Raw genomic sequence first — 16,691 nt, 5'->3', positions numbered from 1 at the left:
TTGGTAGTGGCACCCGCCCTGTTGAACGCTCTCCCTTCAGATGTCAAGGAAATAAACAACTACCCGACTTTTAGAAGACATCTGAAGGCAGCCCTGTTTAGGGAAGTTTTCAGTGTTTGATGTTTTATCGTGTTTTTAATATTTTGTTGGGAGCCGTCCAGAGTGGTTGGGGAGACCCAGCCAGATGGGCAGGATACAAATTATAAATTAGTAGTAGTAGTAGTAATATTCTCCCGCACAAGCCTGCTTTGTTAATTTTTGCTTTTATTTATTTATTTTTAATATTTTTTTATTAATTTTACTTATAATCACAATACAGAACATTGTATCCTCTTACTAAATCTCTTGTCTCAACCGAGCCTAAACGACTTCCCTCCCTCCCGCCTAAATAAAATTTTGCATTTTTACATTTTACTTCCTTTTCTATTCTTGTTATATCATGATTTAAAATATTAAATTACCGTACTCAACCCGAATAGGTAACTAATTCATCTTACAAATCTTCAGATAACCCTGCTAATGATATTAATTGCTTACAGTTGTCTTTCAAATATAATATAAATTTGTTCCAGTCTTTTTGGAATACTTGATCTCACTGGTTCAGGATTCTTCCCGTCAGTTTTGTCAGTTCTGCAAAGTCCATCATCTTCATCTGCCACTCTTCCTTTGTTGGTATCGTGCTGTAGTTGTTGCATATAAGAACAATTTTTTATCTTGTCTCGGTATCTCTTTACCCACTATACCCAGTAAGAAAGCTTCTGGGTTTTTTTTAACAAGTGTTTTAAAACATTTTCTTTAACTCAATGTATATCATCTCCCAGAAAGCTTTTATCTCTTTACATGTCCACCACATGTGGAAAAAAGTACCCTCCTTTTCCTTACATTTCCAACCGTCATTTTTTGTTCTGTACATTTTAGCCAATTTAACTAGTGTTAAATACCAATTAAGGGGACGCGGGTGGCGCTGTGGGTAAAAGCCTCAGCGCCTAGGGCTTGCCGATCGAAAGGTCGGCGGTTCGAATCCCCGCGGCGGGGTGCGCTCCCGCTGCTCGGTCCCAGCGCCTGCCAACCTAGCAGTTCGAAAGCACCCCCGGGTGCAAGTAGATAAATAGGTACCGCTTACCAGCGGGAAGGTAAACGGCGTTCCGTGTGCTGCGCTGGCTCGCCAGATACAGCTTTGTCACGCTGGCCACGTGACCCGGAAGTGTCTCCGGACAGCGCTGGCCCCCGGCCTCTTGAGTGAGATGGGCGCACAAACCCCAGAGTCTGTCAAGACTGGCCCGTTCGGGCAGGGGTACCTTTACCTTTAAATACCAATTATACATCATTTTCATGACATTTTCTTTAAGCGTACTGCTTGCAGTAAAACTGATACCTTTCTTTGATAACCTCTCCCATTCTTCTAACTGTATATTATAAACAATGTCTTTAGCCCAGTGTATTATTACCGTAATTTTTGCTGCTTTTAATCTCGGGCGTTTGGGTCTACAGGGGACCCTGACGCTGGCTTACGGTATTTAAACAAGCATAATAAATACCACGAGGGACACAGGTAGCGCTGTGGGTTAAACCACAGAGCCTAGGACTTGCTGATCAGAAGGTTGGCGGTTCGAATCCCCGCAACGGGGTGAGCTCCCGTTGCTCGGTCCCTGCTCCTGCCAACCTAGCAGTTTGAAAGCACGTCAAAGTGCAAGTAGATAAATAGGTACCACTCCAGCGGGAAGGTAAACAGCGTTTCCGTGCGCTGCTCTGGTTCACCAGAAGTGGCTTAGTCATGCTGGCCACATGACCCGGAAGCTGTACAAACAAACCCAAACCAAAACCATAAGCTGGTGTGGAAATGGCATGGTCTGAAGGCTAACACAGAGAATGGGAAACTAGGATTGAACGATTCGCCCATCCCTAGTTTAAATCTCTTCAGTAAGAACCTCCTGCCTTGTATTGGCCATATACAGTCGTACCTTGGAAGCCGAACGGAATCCATTCCAGAAGACGGTTTGACTTCCAAAACGTTCGGAAACCAAAGCGCGGCTTCTGATTGGCTGTAGGAAGCTCCTGCAGCCAATCAGAAGACGTGGAAGCCCCGTCGGACGTTCGGCTTCCAAAAAATATTTCGCAAACTGGAACAGTCGCTTCCGGGTTTGCAGCGTTTGGGAGCCAAAGCGTTCGGGAACTAAGCTGTTCGAAAACCAAGGTACGGCCGTATGTCAACGTTGGGCTGAAGAATCTCGGGGAAAGAATGGACCTCCTGCCATAGCCCTGAAGCCTGTGGAGCTGCCACATCAAAGCTTGTGATCTCCAGTGTGTATAAGGGTTAAATAAGGCTGTGTCTCAGGTAACCTGATCCTGAGCTGTATAGGTACCAGCACCTTGAACTTGGCCTTGTAGCCAGTGGGCAGCAAGTTCAGATCCCACAAGCATGGAGTTATTGCCACGATGGTTGTGCTCTGCTCAGAGGCAGTAAATTCTCCTGAATCCCTGGAACCCACAGAAGGGGAGAGTTGCTCTTGTGCTCAAATCCTGCTTGCTGGGTTCCCTCTGTGAGAACAGGATGCTCGACTTAATAATAATAATAATAATAATAATAATAATAATAATAATAATATTTATTTATTTATTTATTTATACCCCGCCTGTCTGGCTGGGCTTCCCCAGCCACTCTGGGCGGCTTCCAACCCAGTATTAAAATACAGTAATACATCAAACATTAAAAGCTTCCCTAAACAGGGCCGCCTTCAGATGTCTTCTAAAAGTTTGGTAGTTGTTCTCTTTGACATCTGGTGGGAGGGCGTTCCACAGGGAGGGCGCCACTACCAAGAAGGCCCTCTGCTTGGTTCCCTGTAACTTGGCTTCTCGCAGTGAGGGAACCACCAGAAGAAGAAGAAGAAGAGGAGTTTGGATTTGATATCCCGCTTTATCACTACCCGAAGGAGTCTCAAAGTAGCTAACATTCTCCTTTCCCTTCCTCCCCCACAACAAACACTCTGTGAGGTGAGTGGGGCTGAGAGACTTCAGAGAAGTGTGACTGGCCCAAGGTCACCCAGCAGCTGCATGTGGAGGAGCAGGGAAGCGAACCTGGTTCACCAGATTACGAGTCTACCGCTCTTAACCACTACACCACACTGGCCCTCGGCGCTGGATCTCAGTGTCCGGGCAGAACGATGGGGGTGGAGACACTCCTTCAGGTATACTGGACCGAGGCCATTTAGGGCTTTAAAGGTCAGCACCGACACTTTGAATTGTGCTCAGAAATGTAGATGGGTCTTTGGCCTGACCCACCAGGCTCTTCTTCCTTTATCAGCTGGCAGGGGTTTGCCCCCACAAGCAGGCAGGCCACTTTGCCCCGCACCAGCCTCAGAGGAACCGTCAGTGGTGTAGCGTGGGTTGTCAGCACCCGGGGCAAGGCAAGTAATTTGCGCCCCCTAACCCGTGGATTTGCGCCCCCTAACCCGTGGACTTGCACCCCCTAACCCTAACCCCCAGATGTTGCGCCCGGTGCGGCCGGCCCCCCCCTGCACCCCCCACGCTACGCCACTGGGAACCGTAGCCCTTCTCCATCCAGCCTTTGTGATTTAAATCAATATTTTTAAAAGAAAGAAAAGAATAAGTAGCACAGCAACGAATGCAGGGAAGGACTTTGATGAAAAGCACCCCTTAAAATATGCAACATCATGGCAGCCGTGGGCTATCCTTTTGAGTGCTGTCCCCAATGTTCCTGGGCTTTCTTTTCTAATAGTGTCTTCTAAAAAGAAGAATCTAGCATTCCATATTTCCTTAATGGGTTTCACACGTGCCGGTCTGTCCCCCTCCAAAGCCAGCATGATATGAATCCATAATTCTTTAATGAAACATTTCCCTGCGCTTCCAAGTGAGCTGGGCTTGATTTACAGAGCTGTACACAAAAGGTCAGTTTACTCAATCCTGGCGCTTTCATCACCCCTGCCCCAAATTCTGCTGGAATTAAAAAGCCATCTAGATCTTTTGAAACCTTATTTATGAACACTCGAAAGCATAAGTAAGTTATTGTTTGGATGCCTTCTTCCTGTTCTGATATATATCAGCTGGTGATGGCACGGACTTGGAGCTTAGAAACAACAACAACTATATCACACAACGCAATATGGTGCTCTTCTGCTATTTTGACACTCTTGCTGTGTTTTTCTTACAGTTACCCAAGAAAAAAAGGGAAGGGGTTATTAAGAATATTGATCAGCCAAGTGCTCTGTTAAATTGAACCCCCATCTGTATTTGTTTACATAGAAATCTCTCTAATCTAGATTTTATTTTATTTTTATTTTTTGGCTGCTTAATATATTCTCCTCTGTTCAAAATATTCAGCCCTGCTGGAGTTGGTTGGCACTATCTTAAAAGGCCTGGACCACAGGCTACATGTGTGTGCCTAAGGACTACAAAAGGACACAGGTGGAGCTGTGGTCTAAACCACTGAGCCTCTTGGGCTTGCTGGTCAGAAGGTCGGCGGTTCGAATCACCATGAGAGGGTGAGCTCCCATTGCTCGGTCCCAGCTCCTGTCAACCTAGCAGTTCGAAAGCACGTCAAAAAGTGAAAGTAGATAAATAGGTACCACTCCAGCGGGAAGCTAAACGGTGTTTCCGTGCACCGCTCTGGTTTTGGTGTTCCGTTGCGCCAGAAGCTGCTTAGTCATGCTGGCCACATGACCTGGAAAAACTGCGGACAAACGCTGGCTCCCTCGGCCTGTAAAATGAGATGAGCGCCACAACCCCAGAGTCGTTCACGACTGTCAGGGGTCCTTTGCCTTTACCTTTTCTAAGGACTACAAGACTTTCCCCTGCCTATCTGGGGAAAAGGCTCCCACCCAACTTCTGAAGACATAGAATTTCTTTAATTCTCATCTCAAGCCAAATTGGTGGCCATCACTGCCTCCTGTGGCAGGGAGTTCCATAGTTTTAAGTCTGCACTGCGCAAAGAAGTACTTCCTTTTCTCCATCCTGAACCTTCCAGCCTTCAGCTTCATTGACTGCCCACGAGTTGTAGAGGAAGAGAAGAGTTTGGATTTGATATCCCGCTTTATCATTACCTGAAGGAGTCTCAAAGCGGCAAACATTCTCCTTTCCCTTCCTCCCCCACAACAAACACTCTGTGAGGTGAGTGGGGCTGAGAGACTTCAGAGAAGTGTGACTGGCCCAAGGTCACCCAGCAGCTGCATGTGGAGGAGCAGGGAATCGAACCCGGTTCACCAGATTACAAGTCCAGCGCTCTTAACCACAGCACCACATTGGCTCTGTAGTGTTAGGAGAGAGAATTTTCTCTTTCCTTGCATGATTTAATAAACTTTCACCTTGTCACTTCTTACTTGCCTTTTCTCTATTCTAACAAGCCCCAAACGCTGTATCCCATCTTCACAGGAGACTCGCTCCATCCCCGTGATCACTGTGGCTGGACGCCCATTTCTGAACCTTTCCCAAATCTGCAACATCCTTATTGAATTGAGGCAAGGCAGGACATGTATAGGACTGTGCCATAGGTCACCTTCTGAACAGCTGTTCCCAGCCCCATCTCCCACCCACGGCATCAGAATCAGGGAAGGAAGGACCACTACTGGCCCATATCTCTCCCCTTTGACAGGCAGGGACATGCGACCCGCAGCTTGACCGTCACGGTTCCCAGTGGATGTGACCACAACACCCTCAATAATTGGAAAAGGAGTCAATGTCTTGCTTGAGGAGACCTAGAACACGTGGTCATTTATTTCCCCTGCTAGTGAAAAGGGCCTACAAAATATGCTATCCTCTGCATCCCGAAAAATCTGGATGTGGCATGCCTTGTCCCCACGGTAAAGGTAAAGGGACCCCTGACCATTAGGTCCAGTCGTAGCCAGCTCTGGGGTTGCAGCGCTCATCTCGCTTTACTGGCCGAGGGAGCCGGCGTACAGCTTCCGGGTCATGTGGCCAGCATGACTAAGCCGCTTCTGGTGAACCAGAGCAGTGCACGGAAACGCCGTTTACCTTCCCGCCGGAGCGGTACCTATTTATCTACTTGCACTTTGACGTGCTTTGGAACTGCTAGGTTGGCAGGAGCAGGGACTGAGCAACGGGAGCTCACCCCATTGTGGGGTTTCGAACCGCCAACCTTCTAATCGGCAAGTCCTAGGCTCTGTGGTCTAACCCACAGCGCCACCCGCGTCCCTGTTCCTGCAGTACTTTGGCCAATTAAGGAGCTTATAGGGATCAGACACAAGCTTAGGTATATTTGCAATATGTGTAAATATCTGCTTCCCCCCCGCCCCAATGCCCGGGGGTACAGGTTTTGTGATCTCTTTCAACCTGTGTCTTCACTGATGCGTCTTTCAATAAACTGAATTCCTTTTCCACCCACCGTCTCCTCAGTTGACTTAAGGGACCCTCCAGGGGTCACAAGACAATGTGCACTTATGGATGCTTTAGCCAGAGAAGATGACCTTGTTGTGGATGGATGTGAATTCCATACAAACCTGACCAAATAACATAGGAGGGACGAATATTGCAAATACATGAATACTTAACCTGGTAGTGTTTGTGCGTGTTATGATTATATTTAATTGTCTAGTTATATTTTGTTATACGTGTAAGAAAACCAATAACAGTTACTTTAAAGGAAAACCAGGAGTAAGGCACAGTGGCGTAGCGTGGGGGGTGCAGGGGGGGCCGGCCGCACCGGGCGCAACATCGGGGGGGGGGCGTGCTCGCACTCGCAGCTCTCTGCCCCTACCTGGCTCACCCACTCTCTCTCACTGCAGTGCTGGCTGTGCGAATCCGATCCGAGCCGCTGGGTCGCCCCCCACTGTGGAGGGGGGGTGCCAGGCGTGCGGTGCGGAGAGAGAGCGAGGGACTATCTGGGGGAGGGACAGTGCAGCAGCCGCCCAGCGCAGCGCTGAGCGCGGGAGAGAACCACACCAGACCAGACCAGGCAGCAGCAAGAAGAAGCTGGCAGCGGCGGCAGGTTAGGGGTTAGGGGGCGCAAATTACTTGCCTTGCCCCGGGTGCTGACAACCCACGCTACGCCACTGGTAAGGCAACAACCCACATTTAGCTCGGCCTCAAATATCTCCTTTGAGAAAGACTGTATTCATGATATGGAGATCACTTTGGGGCGGTGTAGGCCATTGTGGTGTTTATTCATGTTTCTGGGGTTGTTTTTTCCTACTCTGAGCCAACTTGAGGTTTCTTTAGACATGAAAGGTGGGGTGTTCATTTGGGGGGCATTAATAAATGGGTGAATGTATGCAACAGAAGCTGCAATTGCCCCTGGCTCCTGGGGAAGGGGGGCAAATGACTGTTGCCTGTCGCTTGCCCAAGGAGACTGGGTGCCTCTGTCTCCTAAATTCAAAATGTGCCATCGTTGCATGTTCCACTGCCAGTTAGTGCAAAAGCCTCGTAAACTGACAACGTCCATCTTTTTGCCTTTCGAGCCAGTTGTGCGAAACGGCTCACTTCAGAAAATGCTATGCATTATATTCAAAGGGTAAAATGCCACGACTCATTCCCCTCTCTCTCTCTCTCTCTCTCTCTCTCTCTCTCTCTCTCTCTCTCTCTCTTTCTCTTTCTGTTCTGTTTTGGTTTTGTTTTGTTCCAGAAGGAGCTTAATTCTGTTGCTTCCGAACTGGCGGCACGGCAGGAAGAAAGCGAGCATTCTCATAAACATTTAATTGAACTCAGCCGGGAATTTAAGAAAAATGTACCTGAGGTACAGTATATTTGCTATTATAGAATTAACTCAGTGGGTAGCTGGATTTCCCTCCCCTCTCCCATTCAAACAGCTCTCTCTCTCTCTCTCTCTCGTGTGTGTGTGTGTGTGTGTGTGTGTGTGTGTGTGTGTGAAAGAGAGATTTATATATTTATTTACAAACTTGAGTGACCAACAAGAGAAGGATAGGGTAATCGGCCCCAAATTATGGCCTCAAATGCCCAACTATAGCGTATTACAACACAATCTGGTGGTGCAATTGCAGCTAAGGAGCCCGTGGTCATGATCCTGAGATGCACTGAGCGGCACTTGTGGAAGAGGGAGGCCTCTGAGGCCTATCAGCACAGCCGGCCCTGCCAACAGGCAGGGGTGGGCAGCTGCCTCGGATGGAGGATGCAAGTGTGTGGGGCAAAGGATGCTCAAAGCTGGCCTGCTTTCTTTGGTTACAGCAGAGGAATTCTCCCCCACCGCCCTGGTCAAAGCTAGATGCTAGTCCTCTTGGTTTCCGTGCATGTCATTTACGGCATAAAATACTGTATTTTTCGCTCTATAAGACACACCAGACCACAAGACGCACTTAGTTTTTGGAGGAGGAAAACGAGAAATAAAATATTCTGAATCTCAGAAGCCAGAACAGCAAGAGGGATCGCTGCACAGTGAAAGCAGCAATCCCTCTTGCTGTTCTGGCTTCTGGGATAGCTGCGCAGCCTGCATTTGCTCCATAAGACGCACACACATTTCCCCTTACTTTTTAGGAGGGAAAAAGTGAGCCTTATAGAGCAAAAAATACGGTACCTCAAAGGGGTTCACCCAACAATAAAACAATCTGTTAAAATGGTTAGAATGATCAGTCAGGCAATAATTAAATCAACCCAGTGCCCGATTTACGTACAAGCTAAACAAGCTATAGCTTAGGGCCCCACTCTCTTGAGGGCCCCCAAAATATTTGAAGGGGGGGCAAACTGGATGTACATATCCAAAATAAAAGATAAAAAACAAATAAAATAAAACCTACATACAGCATCAGTGGCAAAAGGCTTTGGATACATATTAGGTGCATAAATTACCATATAGCATATAATTAACACAAAAAACAGTGGCAATTTGTTGTTGACAAAGGACAGCTGGACATATAAAGGGCCCCATTACCTTCAGTAGCTTAGGGCCTCATCAAACCTAAATCTGGCCTTGAATGAACCATAAGCTAAATGCACATCAAAACACACGTTGACATTCTACACAGCTGGACAGGCCTGTCTAAACCAAGAATGTTTTTAGCAGGGGTCGAAAATAGTACGGCGAGGGCGCCTGACTGATGTCAATAGGCGGGGAGTTCCAAAGTCCAGGTGCTGCCAGACTAAAATATCCATTTCTTACAAACGTAGAACAGGTACTATGTGGCACCTGTGGCAGGTTCAGTTCCACAAATCAAAGTGGTCAAGTGGGTATTTATGGGGTGAGGCAATGGCCCCAAGTAGCAGCTTGACGCGGGTGGCGCTGTGGGTTAAACCACAGAGCCTAGGACTTGCCAATCATAAGGTCGGCAGTTCGAATCACCGCGATGGGGTGAGCTCCCGTTGCTCGGTCCCTGCTCCTGCCAACCTAGCAGTTCGAAAGCACGTCAAAGTGCAAGTAGATAAATAGGTACCACTCCGGCGGGAAGGTAACGGCATTTCCGTGCACTGCTCTGGTTCACCAGAAGCGGCTTAGTCATGCTGGCCACATGACCCAGAAGCTGTCTGCAGGCAAAAGTCGTCTCCCTTGGCCAGTAAAGCGAGATGAGCGCCGCAACCCCAGAGTCGGCCACGACTGGACCTAATGGTCAGGGGTCCTTTTACCCTTACCTTTTTAGCAGCTTGAGCTTGAACTTGACCCGGTAGCAAATTGGAAGCCAGTGCAGGTCTCAGGCATTGTAAGCTGATGGGGTCTCACTCCTGTCAGCAATTGGGCTGCAGCATTCTGCACTAACTGCATGCCATCATGTCTTGGCTTGTGCCCTCGCCTGTCGGAATGACGGGGTGCCCAGCGCCTTGGCAGAAAATGTCCCTTCTTTCAGAACTGTGCTCTCCCCAACCCCGTCAAGTTATTTTATATAACAAGAAAAAGTGTTCCAAGGCCTCGTCGCAGAAATCCTGGCACCCGCCTCCCGAACAGATGGAACGCCACTTTGTTGCTGTTTTTGTTGCCGCTGCTGCTCTTTTCCTCTCCCCAAAATAAATGTTGTTTTAGTCAGTTTGACAGTTGGGGGCTTTCCCCGCCTTCGCTCCCCTCCCCTACCAACACCGCCTCATGCCAGCTTCTACAATTATGTTCCTAGCTTGTATCTAAATTAAGAAGACTTGGGGTGGAGGGTTTGCAGCACCTTATATTATACTAAGGTATTAATTGGGGGTGGGGGAGGCAATTAAGTAGAGAGCCGAAATCCACAAACCCTGTCCCATGAAAGGCAGTGTAGCATAATGGTTAGAGTGCTGGAATAGGACCAGGGAGAAACAGAGGTGGGGGACTCCTTGAGCCAGCCAGCCCCCCCCCCAAATACACAGAGCAAATCTTTCTGGTCCCAACCATATTGGCTCCAGTAGCAAAATGGGGGTGAAGGCAATAGAGTAGACCTGGTACAGGAATGGACTTAGCTTATCGCCCTGTTGGGGGTGCAAATTGCTCCTTCCTCGGATGTTAGATCAATCATTTTATGAGCGATTGTGTCTAAATTGAGGAGAGGGGCTGTGTGTACCTGGGTGTGTACATGAGAGAGTGTGGATCAGCGTGTGAGTGGGTCCACCCATTTTTGCCCTCATTCCCCACTGGTCTGCGATCATTGGAAGAGTGGCCAAGGATGAAAGTGGCCAAAAAACATCACCATCTCCACCACACCAGCCTAAAAATGGGCCTTTGTTTCTCCTTTAAGTATTATTGTTCTTATCCTCAGTATGCAAATGTAATCAGCTAATTAGTCGATTTGAAACCTGCTCAATTAATCAAAACCAAGGCTTCTTTAATTAGGTGGCAGCCCAGCTTCATATGAGGAACCAGTTCTGAGGGAATTCTGAGGGCTGGATTAACAGAGAGCTCCGTTGCCAGACTAATTGTAGGCTTCCGCCATTTTCTCTCTTCCAGGAGGTCCGCGACATGGTGGCTCCTGTCTTGAAGAGCTTCCAGGCAGAGGTAAGAAGCCGTCTGTGCCCAAGGTACTTCTTAGCCACCGCGAGCCGCCTGTAAGCCGCTCGGGGGACACAAAGTCTAAGGACACAGGGCCTAAGAGAAAAACGAACCACACACAGCAGTATCAGCAGCAGGTTCAAAGTCCAAAGATGGCTCCAGGTTTTTGGTGTCAACTCAAGTGGTAGCCAACATGGTGCCCTGCCAGATGTTATTGGCTGTAGTGGTTAGAGTGTCAGACTTTGACCTCAGAGAGAGCAGGGTTCGAATCCCCATTTGGCCAGGAAGTTCACTGGGTGTCACCTTGGGCCAGTCACTGCCTCTCAGCCAAACCATACCTCACCTGTGGAGATTAGATGGGGATGGGGAGACAACTATGTACACCAAAAGGTGGGGTGTTAATGCAATCAGTCACTCACTCACTCAATCAATCAATCAATCAATAAATCAGCTCTACCTCTCGTTTAAATCGGAACCAATGAAGGTGGTGAATGTCCTGTGGGTGTCTGGAGGCCATTAGACGATAGATGGTGGTCAATGGATTGAGGTTGAATCTTGACAAGATAGAAGTACTGTTTCTAGGGGACAGGGGGCGGGCAGGTGGGGGGGATTCCCTGGTTCCGAATGGGGTAACTGTGCCCATAAAAGACCAGGTGCACAGCCTGAGAGTCATTTAAAGCCCTAAATGACCTTGGCTCTATATACCTGAAGGAGTGTCTCCACTTCCGTCATCCAGAGGTCCATCTCCGAGGGCCTTCTGGCGGTTCCCTCACAGAGAGAGCTCTCACACTCAGATGAGATTACCTCTTTGCTGCTGCGGTAGTAGCCAATACAGTGGTACCTCTGGTTACAGACGCTTCAGGTTACAGACTCTGCTAACCCAGAAATAGTACCTTGGGTTAAGAACTTTGCTTCAGGATGAGAACAGAAATCACATGGCAGCGGCAGCGGGAGGCCCCATTAGCTAAAGTGGTGCTTCAGGTAAAGAACAGTTTCAGGTTTAAAACGGACCTCCAGAACGAATTAAGTTCTTACCCCGAGGTACCACTGTACCACACGATCATGTGAATTTACTTCCTCCATTAAATTCCCTGCACAAGAGATGGATTTGATGATGGATTCACTGACTGGGTGTTTTTTTCCACCACTCCTTGATAATCTTTATTATTATTGCCTGTCCTTCTCCCGCAGGTCTCAGGGCAGGTTACGACCAGTTAAAATTCAGAAATAAAAACAGTTAAAACATACTACATTCACATGAGCAGGGTGGGTCCTGAAACACACAGCCAGAGGTGTCGAAGACCAGGGCCAAAAGTTGTGTCTTCAGCATTCACAAAAAACTGTATGGTAAGGGGCTGCCACAGAGAAGGCCCTCACCCAGGCCACCCCCCAAAACCTGTGAGGGAAGTGGAACTGCTGAGAGGGCCCCTGGGCAGGTCTGTTGTTTTTGATGGCTTCCTTCCTTAACTCCATCCATCAAGGCTTTTTTTGCTGTGGGGAATGAGATCTATTCCAGCTTTCGGTGGAGCCATGGCTCTGAGAGATTTAAATGCTTCCGAGGTGGTGAAGGCAGGTGTTGGAGAAATATCACACTTTGGAGCGTTCCTAAAATCTTCATTATTCTCTTGCCGGGGTGGGGAGTGGAGAGGAGCAGAGAAAGAGTTCCTCCGTCTGCGCGGCTTCTACCCCGCTTAGCTCGAAACCCCCAGAGAGACGCCGCGCTCAGCAACAGCACATTAGAGACTGTCATCTTGCGAGCTTCGCCTTACTTTTAAATCTGTCTCTTTGGAATGACATAACGGCACAAGGAGAAATATTAAAGTAAACAATAACTGGATTTACACAAATGTGGGCTGATTTCCATATTTTTCATCACTTCACTTTATTACCCAGTTTTTACTGATATGCTTATTTATTTATAGGGCAATCCGGTATTGATTCATTCCGAAACGCTCGGCGTAAACACATAAAAGAGAATGATAACAATAGGAATGTATTTCTGCTTGTTTTAAATACTGCCTGTTTCCCCAGCAGATGTCATTAGATCCTCTGGGAGAGAGGGGGGGTGGGACGGAGGGGGTGGGGTGCTGGCACAGAGAAGGGAGCAGGGCTGGGGTGAGGCAGCTGCCTCAGAGCTCTTTAACCAGCCAGCTAGTTTGTAGGAATGCAATATAAGAACCCTATTTTCCAGGGACAGTCCCAGGTTTACAGAAGCCGTCCTGGTTTCTGACTGGATCCCGGAATGTCCCGCTTTTCCTTAGGACATCCCTATTTCCATCAGAGAAATGTTGGAGGATATGGAGTTGCCTGACCCCAAAGCCAAGGAAATAAGTAACTATACAGTGGTACCTCAGGTTAAGAACTTAATTTGTTCTGGAGGTCCGTTCTTAACCTGAAACTGTTCTCAACCTGAGGTACCACTTTAGCTAATGGGGCCTCCCACCGCTGCCACGCTATTTCTGTTCTCATCCTGAAACAAAAGTTCTTAACCCGAGGTACTATTTCTGGGTTAGCGGAGTCTGTAACCTGAAGCGTCTGTAACCCGAGGTACCACTGTACAACCTTTAGAAGACATGTGAAGGCAGCCCAGTATAGGGATTTTTAAAAAATATTTAATGTTTTGTTATGTTTTTAGATATGTTGGAAGCCACCCAGAGTGGCTGGGGAAAACCCAGTCAAATGGGTGGGGTGTAATAATAATAATAATAATAATAATAATAATACAGTGGTACCTCGAGTTACAAACGCCTCAGGTTACAAACACTTCAGGTTACAAACCCCGCTAACCTGGAAGAGTTACCTCGAGTTGAGAACTTTGCCTCAGGATGAGAATGGAAATCGTGTGCCAGCAGCGCAGCGGCAGCAAGAGGCCCCATTAGCGAAAGCACGCCTCTAGTTAAGAACAGTTTCAGGTTAAGAACGGACCTCCGGAATGAATTAAGTTTGTAACTAGAGGTACCACTGTAATAGACATCCCTATTTTCACTGGATAAATGTTGGAGGGTATGCACCATGCCATCTAGGCTGCCTAGCCTAGACTAGACTGTGGTGGCAGAGCACAACTGACCTGGCTAGCAACTGCTGATAGCTTTATCCTTCATGAACTTGTCCAGTCCTCTTTTATAGCCACCTAGAGAGCCAGTGTGGTGTAGTGGTTAAGAGCGGTAGACTCGTAATCTGGTGAACCGGGTTCGCATCTCCACTCCTCCACATGCAGCTGCTGGGTGACCTTGGGCCAGTCACACTTCTCTGAAGTCTCTCAGCCCCACTCACCTCACAGAGTGTTTGTTGTGGGGGAGGAAGGGAAAGGAGATTGTTAGCCGCTTTGAGACTCCTTAAAGGTAAAGGGACCCCTGAACATTAGTTCCAGTCGTGGCCAACTCTGGGGTTGCGGCGCTCATCTCGCTTTATTGGCCGAGTGAGCCAGCGTACAGCTTCCGGGTCATGTGTCCAGCATGACTAACCCACTTCTGGCAAACCAGAGCAGCACACGGAAACGCCCCATTTACCTTCCCGCCGGAGTGGTTCCTACTTCTCTACTTGCACTTTGACGTGCTTTCGAACTGCTAGGTTGGCAGGTGTAGGGACCGAGCAATGGGAGCTCACCCCGTTGAGAGTCAAGGAGTTGGATCTTCTGCATGCAAAGCCTGAGTTAAAACATCAAACATTAAAAACCTCCCTAAACAAGGCTGCCTTCAGATGTCTTCTAAAAGTCAGATAGTTGTTCATTTCCTTGACATCTGAAGGTGTTCCACAGGGCGGGTGCCACTACCGAGAAGGCCCTCTGCCTGGTTCCCTGTAACCTCACTTCTCGCAGTGAGGGAACCGCCAGAAGACCCTTGGAGGAGGACCTGGCGTGGCATGGAGAGTAAATGGATGAAGGAAAGTATATCTCCCTCTGTCGTAATACTAGAACTCATGGACTTCCAGTGAAGCTGAATGTTGAAAGATTCAGGACGAATAAAATGATGGCCTTCTTCATGCAGCACATAATTAAACTATGGAAGTCATTCCCACAGGATGCAGGGTTGGCCACCAACCTGGGTGGCTTTAAAAGAGGACTAGACAGGTTTGTGGAGGAGAGGGCTATCAGTGGCTACTAGCCAGAAGAGCTGTGTTCTATCTTCACAGCAGGGACGCGGGTGGCGCTGTGGGTTAAACCACAGAGCCTAGGACTTGCCAATCAGAAGGTCGGCAGTTCGAATCCCCACGATGGGGTGAGCTCCCGTTGCTCGGTCCCTGCTCCTGCCAACCTAGCAGTTCGAAAACACGTCAAAGTGCAAGTAGAGAAGTAGGAACCACTCCAGCGGGAAGGTAAACGGCGTTTCCGTGCGCTGCTCTGGTTCGCCAGAAGCGGCTTAGTCATGCTGGCCACATGACCTGGAAGCTGTACGCCGGCTCCCTTGGCCAATAAAGTGAGATGAGCGCCGCAACCCCAGAGCTGGCCACGACTGGACCTAATGGTCAGGGGTCCCTTTACTTTATCTTCACAGCAATGCTTCTGAACACCAGCTCCTGGAAACCACAGGGCTCTTGTGCCCAGATCCTGCTTGCTGTTTTCCCTTTGGGGCATCTGTCTGGCTGCTGTGAGAACAGGGGCCACCGGCCTGATCCAGCTGTAGGGCTCTTCTTGTGTTCTTCCAGTGCCCCATGGCCCTTCTTTTCCATGGAAGCAGACTGGAGAATGTTGCCATCCTTAGCTCAGTGGCCTGGCTGGTAAGGTCCCAGCAACTGGGATGTGATGAGCCTCCAGACTCTGGGCACACCCAGCGAAATTCCCTTATTCCGAATAGGATTCCTCGCAAGAAAAGGGAAAAGTTGACGGCTATGACCCAGCGGTGCCTGTGGGGAGGAAGGAATAAGAGGCACCCTCCTTGCGGAGGAGAGGGAACCAGCTTCTCTCCCCCCCCCCACCTGATTCAATAAATAAAAACCTGCCTTTAATTTTCCATTACTGGGAAGACAAAAGCCCTGCCCGCGACAGTAGTGGAGTGGCGACAGCTTGAAATGGCCAAAGTTTTTTGAGTCTCCTTGCAGACAGGGAAAAGAGCAGAGCACAGAACCCCGCTAATTACAAAAGTTGCTTTATGAAAGATAATTCAAAGCAATAATTTAGCAAACATAATCAAGTAGCACAGATGGGGATTCTGATGAATAGTTTGCAACATGCAATTAGCAGCTCTTGCAGTTACATATCATTAACCCTCAGAGCACAAAAATTATTTTCTCATTATTAGATGAAAAGGTAAAATTAAGCTGACTAGACAGTTAAGGAACAAACTACAATTAATTACCTTCATTTATTACAGTCATTATTTGAAACTTTATCCCCCCCCCACCTTCTCCTCCTCCTCCTCCCTTCGGCTGTATGCGTGAAAACATCTAAATTAAAAGTTTTAGTACATTAAAATAAAGGTAACATAGTCTACATGCCTGAGCATCCAAAATAGTGGTGGAAGGAAAGCAAAGAGATGACTACAGTGTCCCAGTTGTCACTGATGGGGCTTCCAAAGGTTACGAGTTCAAGAATCCAGGTTATTTCACAGGGCTCTCCCCATCGCATTAACAGAAACTGACATTCAGACAGGAGAGGCTATTCAAGGGGCAATTAAGAGGTTATATATCACTTATCCTCAACCTGTATTTATCGGGAAGCAAAAAAAATGGATAGAACTGGCAAACAGGACCCTTTTAATTAAAAGCACAGGAGCCCCCAAAAGCCTCAAGAGTGCTTTGCCTGTCCATGTGAATAGGAGGGGTGCTGTTGGAGCTGGAGGTGCTGTAGTTATGTTTTATTACTCCCCAAATCACCAGATCCAGACTGAAAAAA

At 48.1% G+C, this 16,691-nt stretch overlaps 1 protein-coding gene across 1 annotated transcript in view; it reads left to right on the top strand.

Moving 5' to 3' along the window:
* CUX2 (cut like homeobox 2) overlaps positions 1-16,691 on the top strand; it is a 243,822-nt gene that overhangs the window by 125,829 nt on the left and 101,302 nt on the right. Inside the window, exons 2-3 of the mRNA XM_082229785.1 lie at positions 7,592-7,702; positions 10,820-10,867. Coding sequence (XP_082085911.1) covers positions 7,592-7,702; positions 10,820-10,867 — 159 coding nt within the window. The remainder of the gene's footprint in view (positions 1-7,591; positions 7,703-10,819; positions 10,868-16,691) is intronic.

This window comes from Podarcis vaucheri (genome assembly GCF_965113315.1).
Source record: "Podarcis vaucheri genome assembly, chromosome: 7".
NCBI lineage: Eukaryota > Metazoa > Chordata > Lepidosauria > Squamata > Lacertidae > Podarcis > Podarcis vaucheri.
Note: the sequence above shows the minus strand (reverse complement) of the source record. Positions and strands in the feature narration are given on the sequence as shown.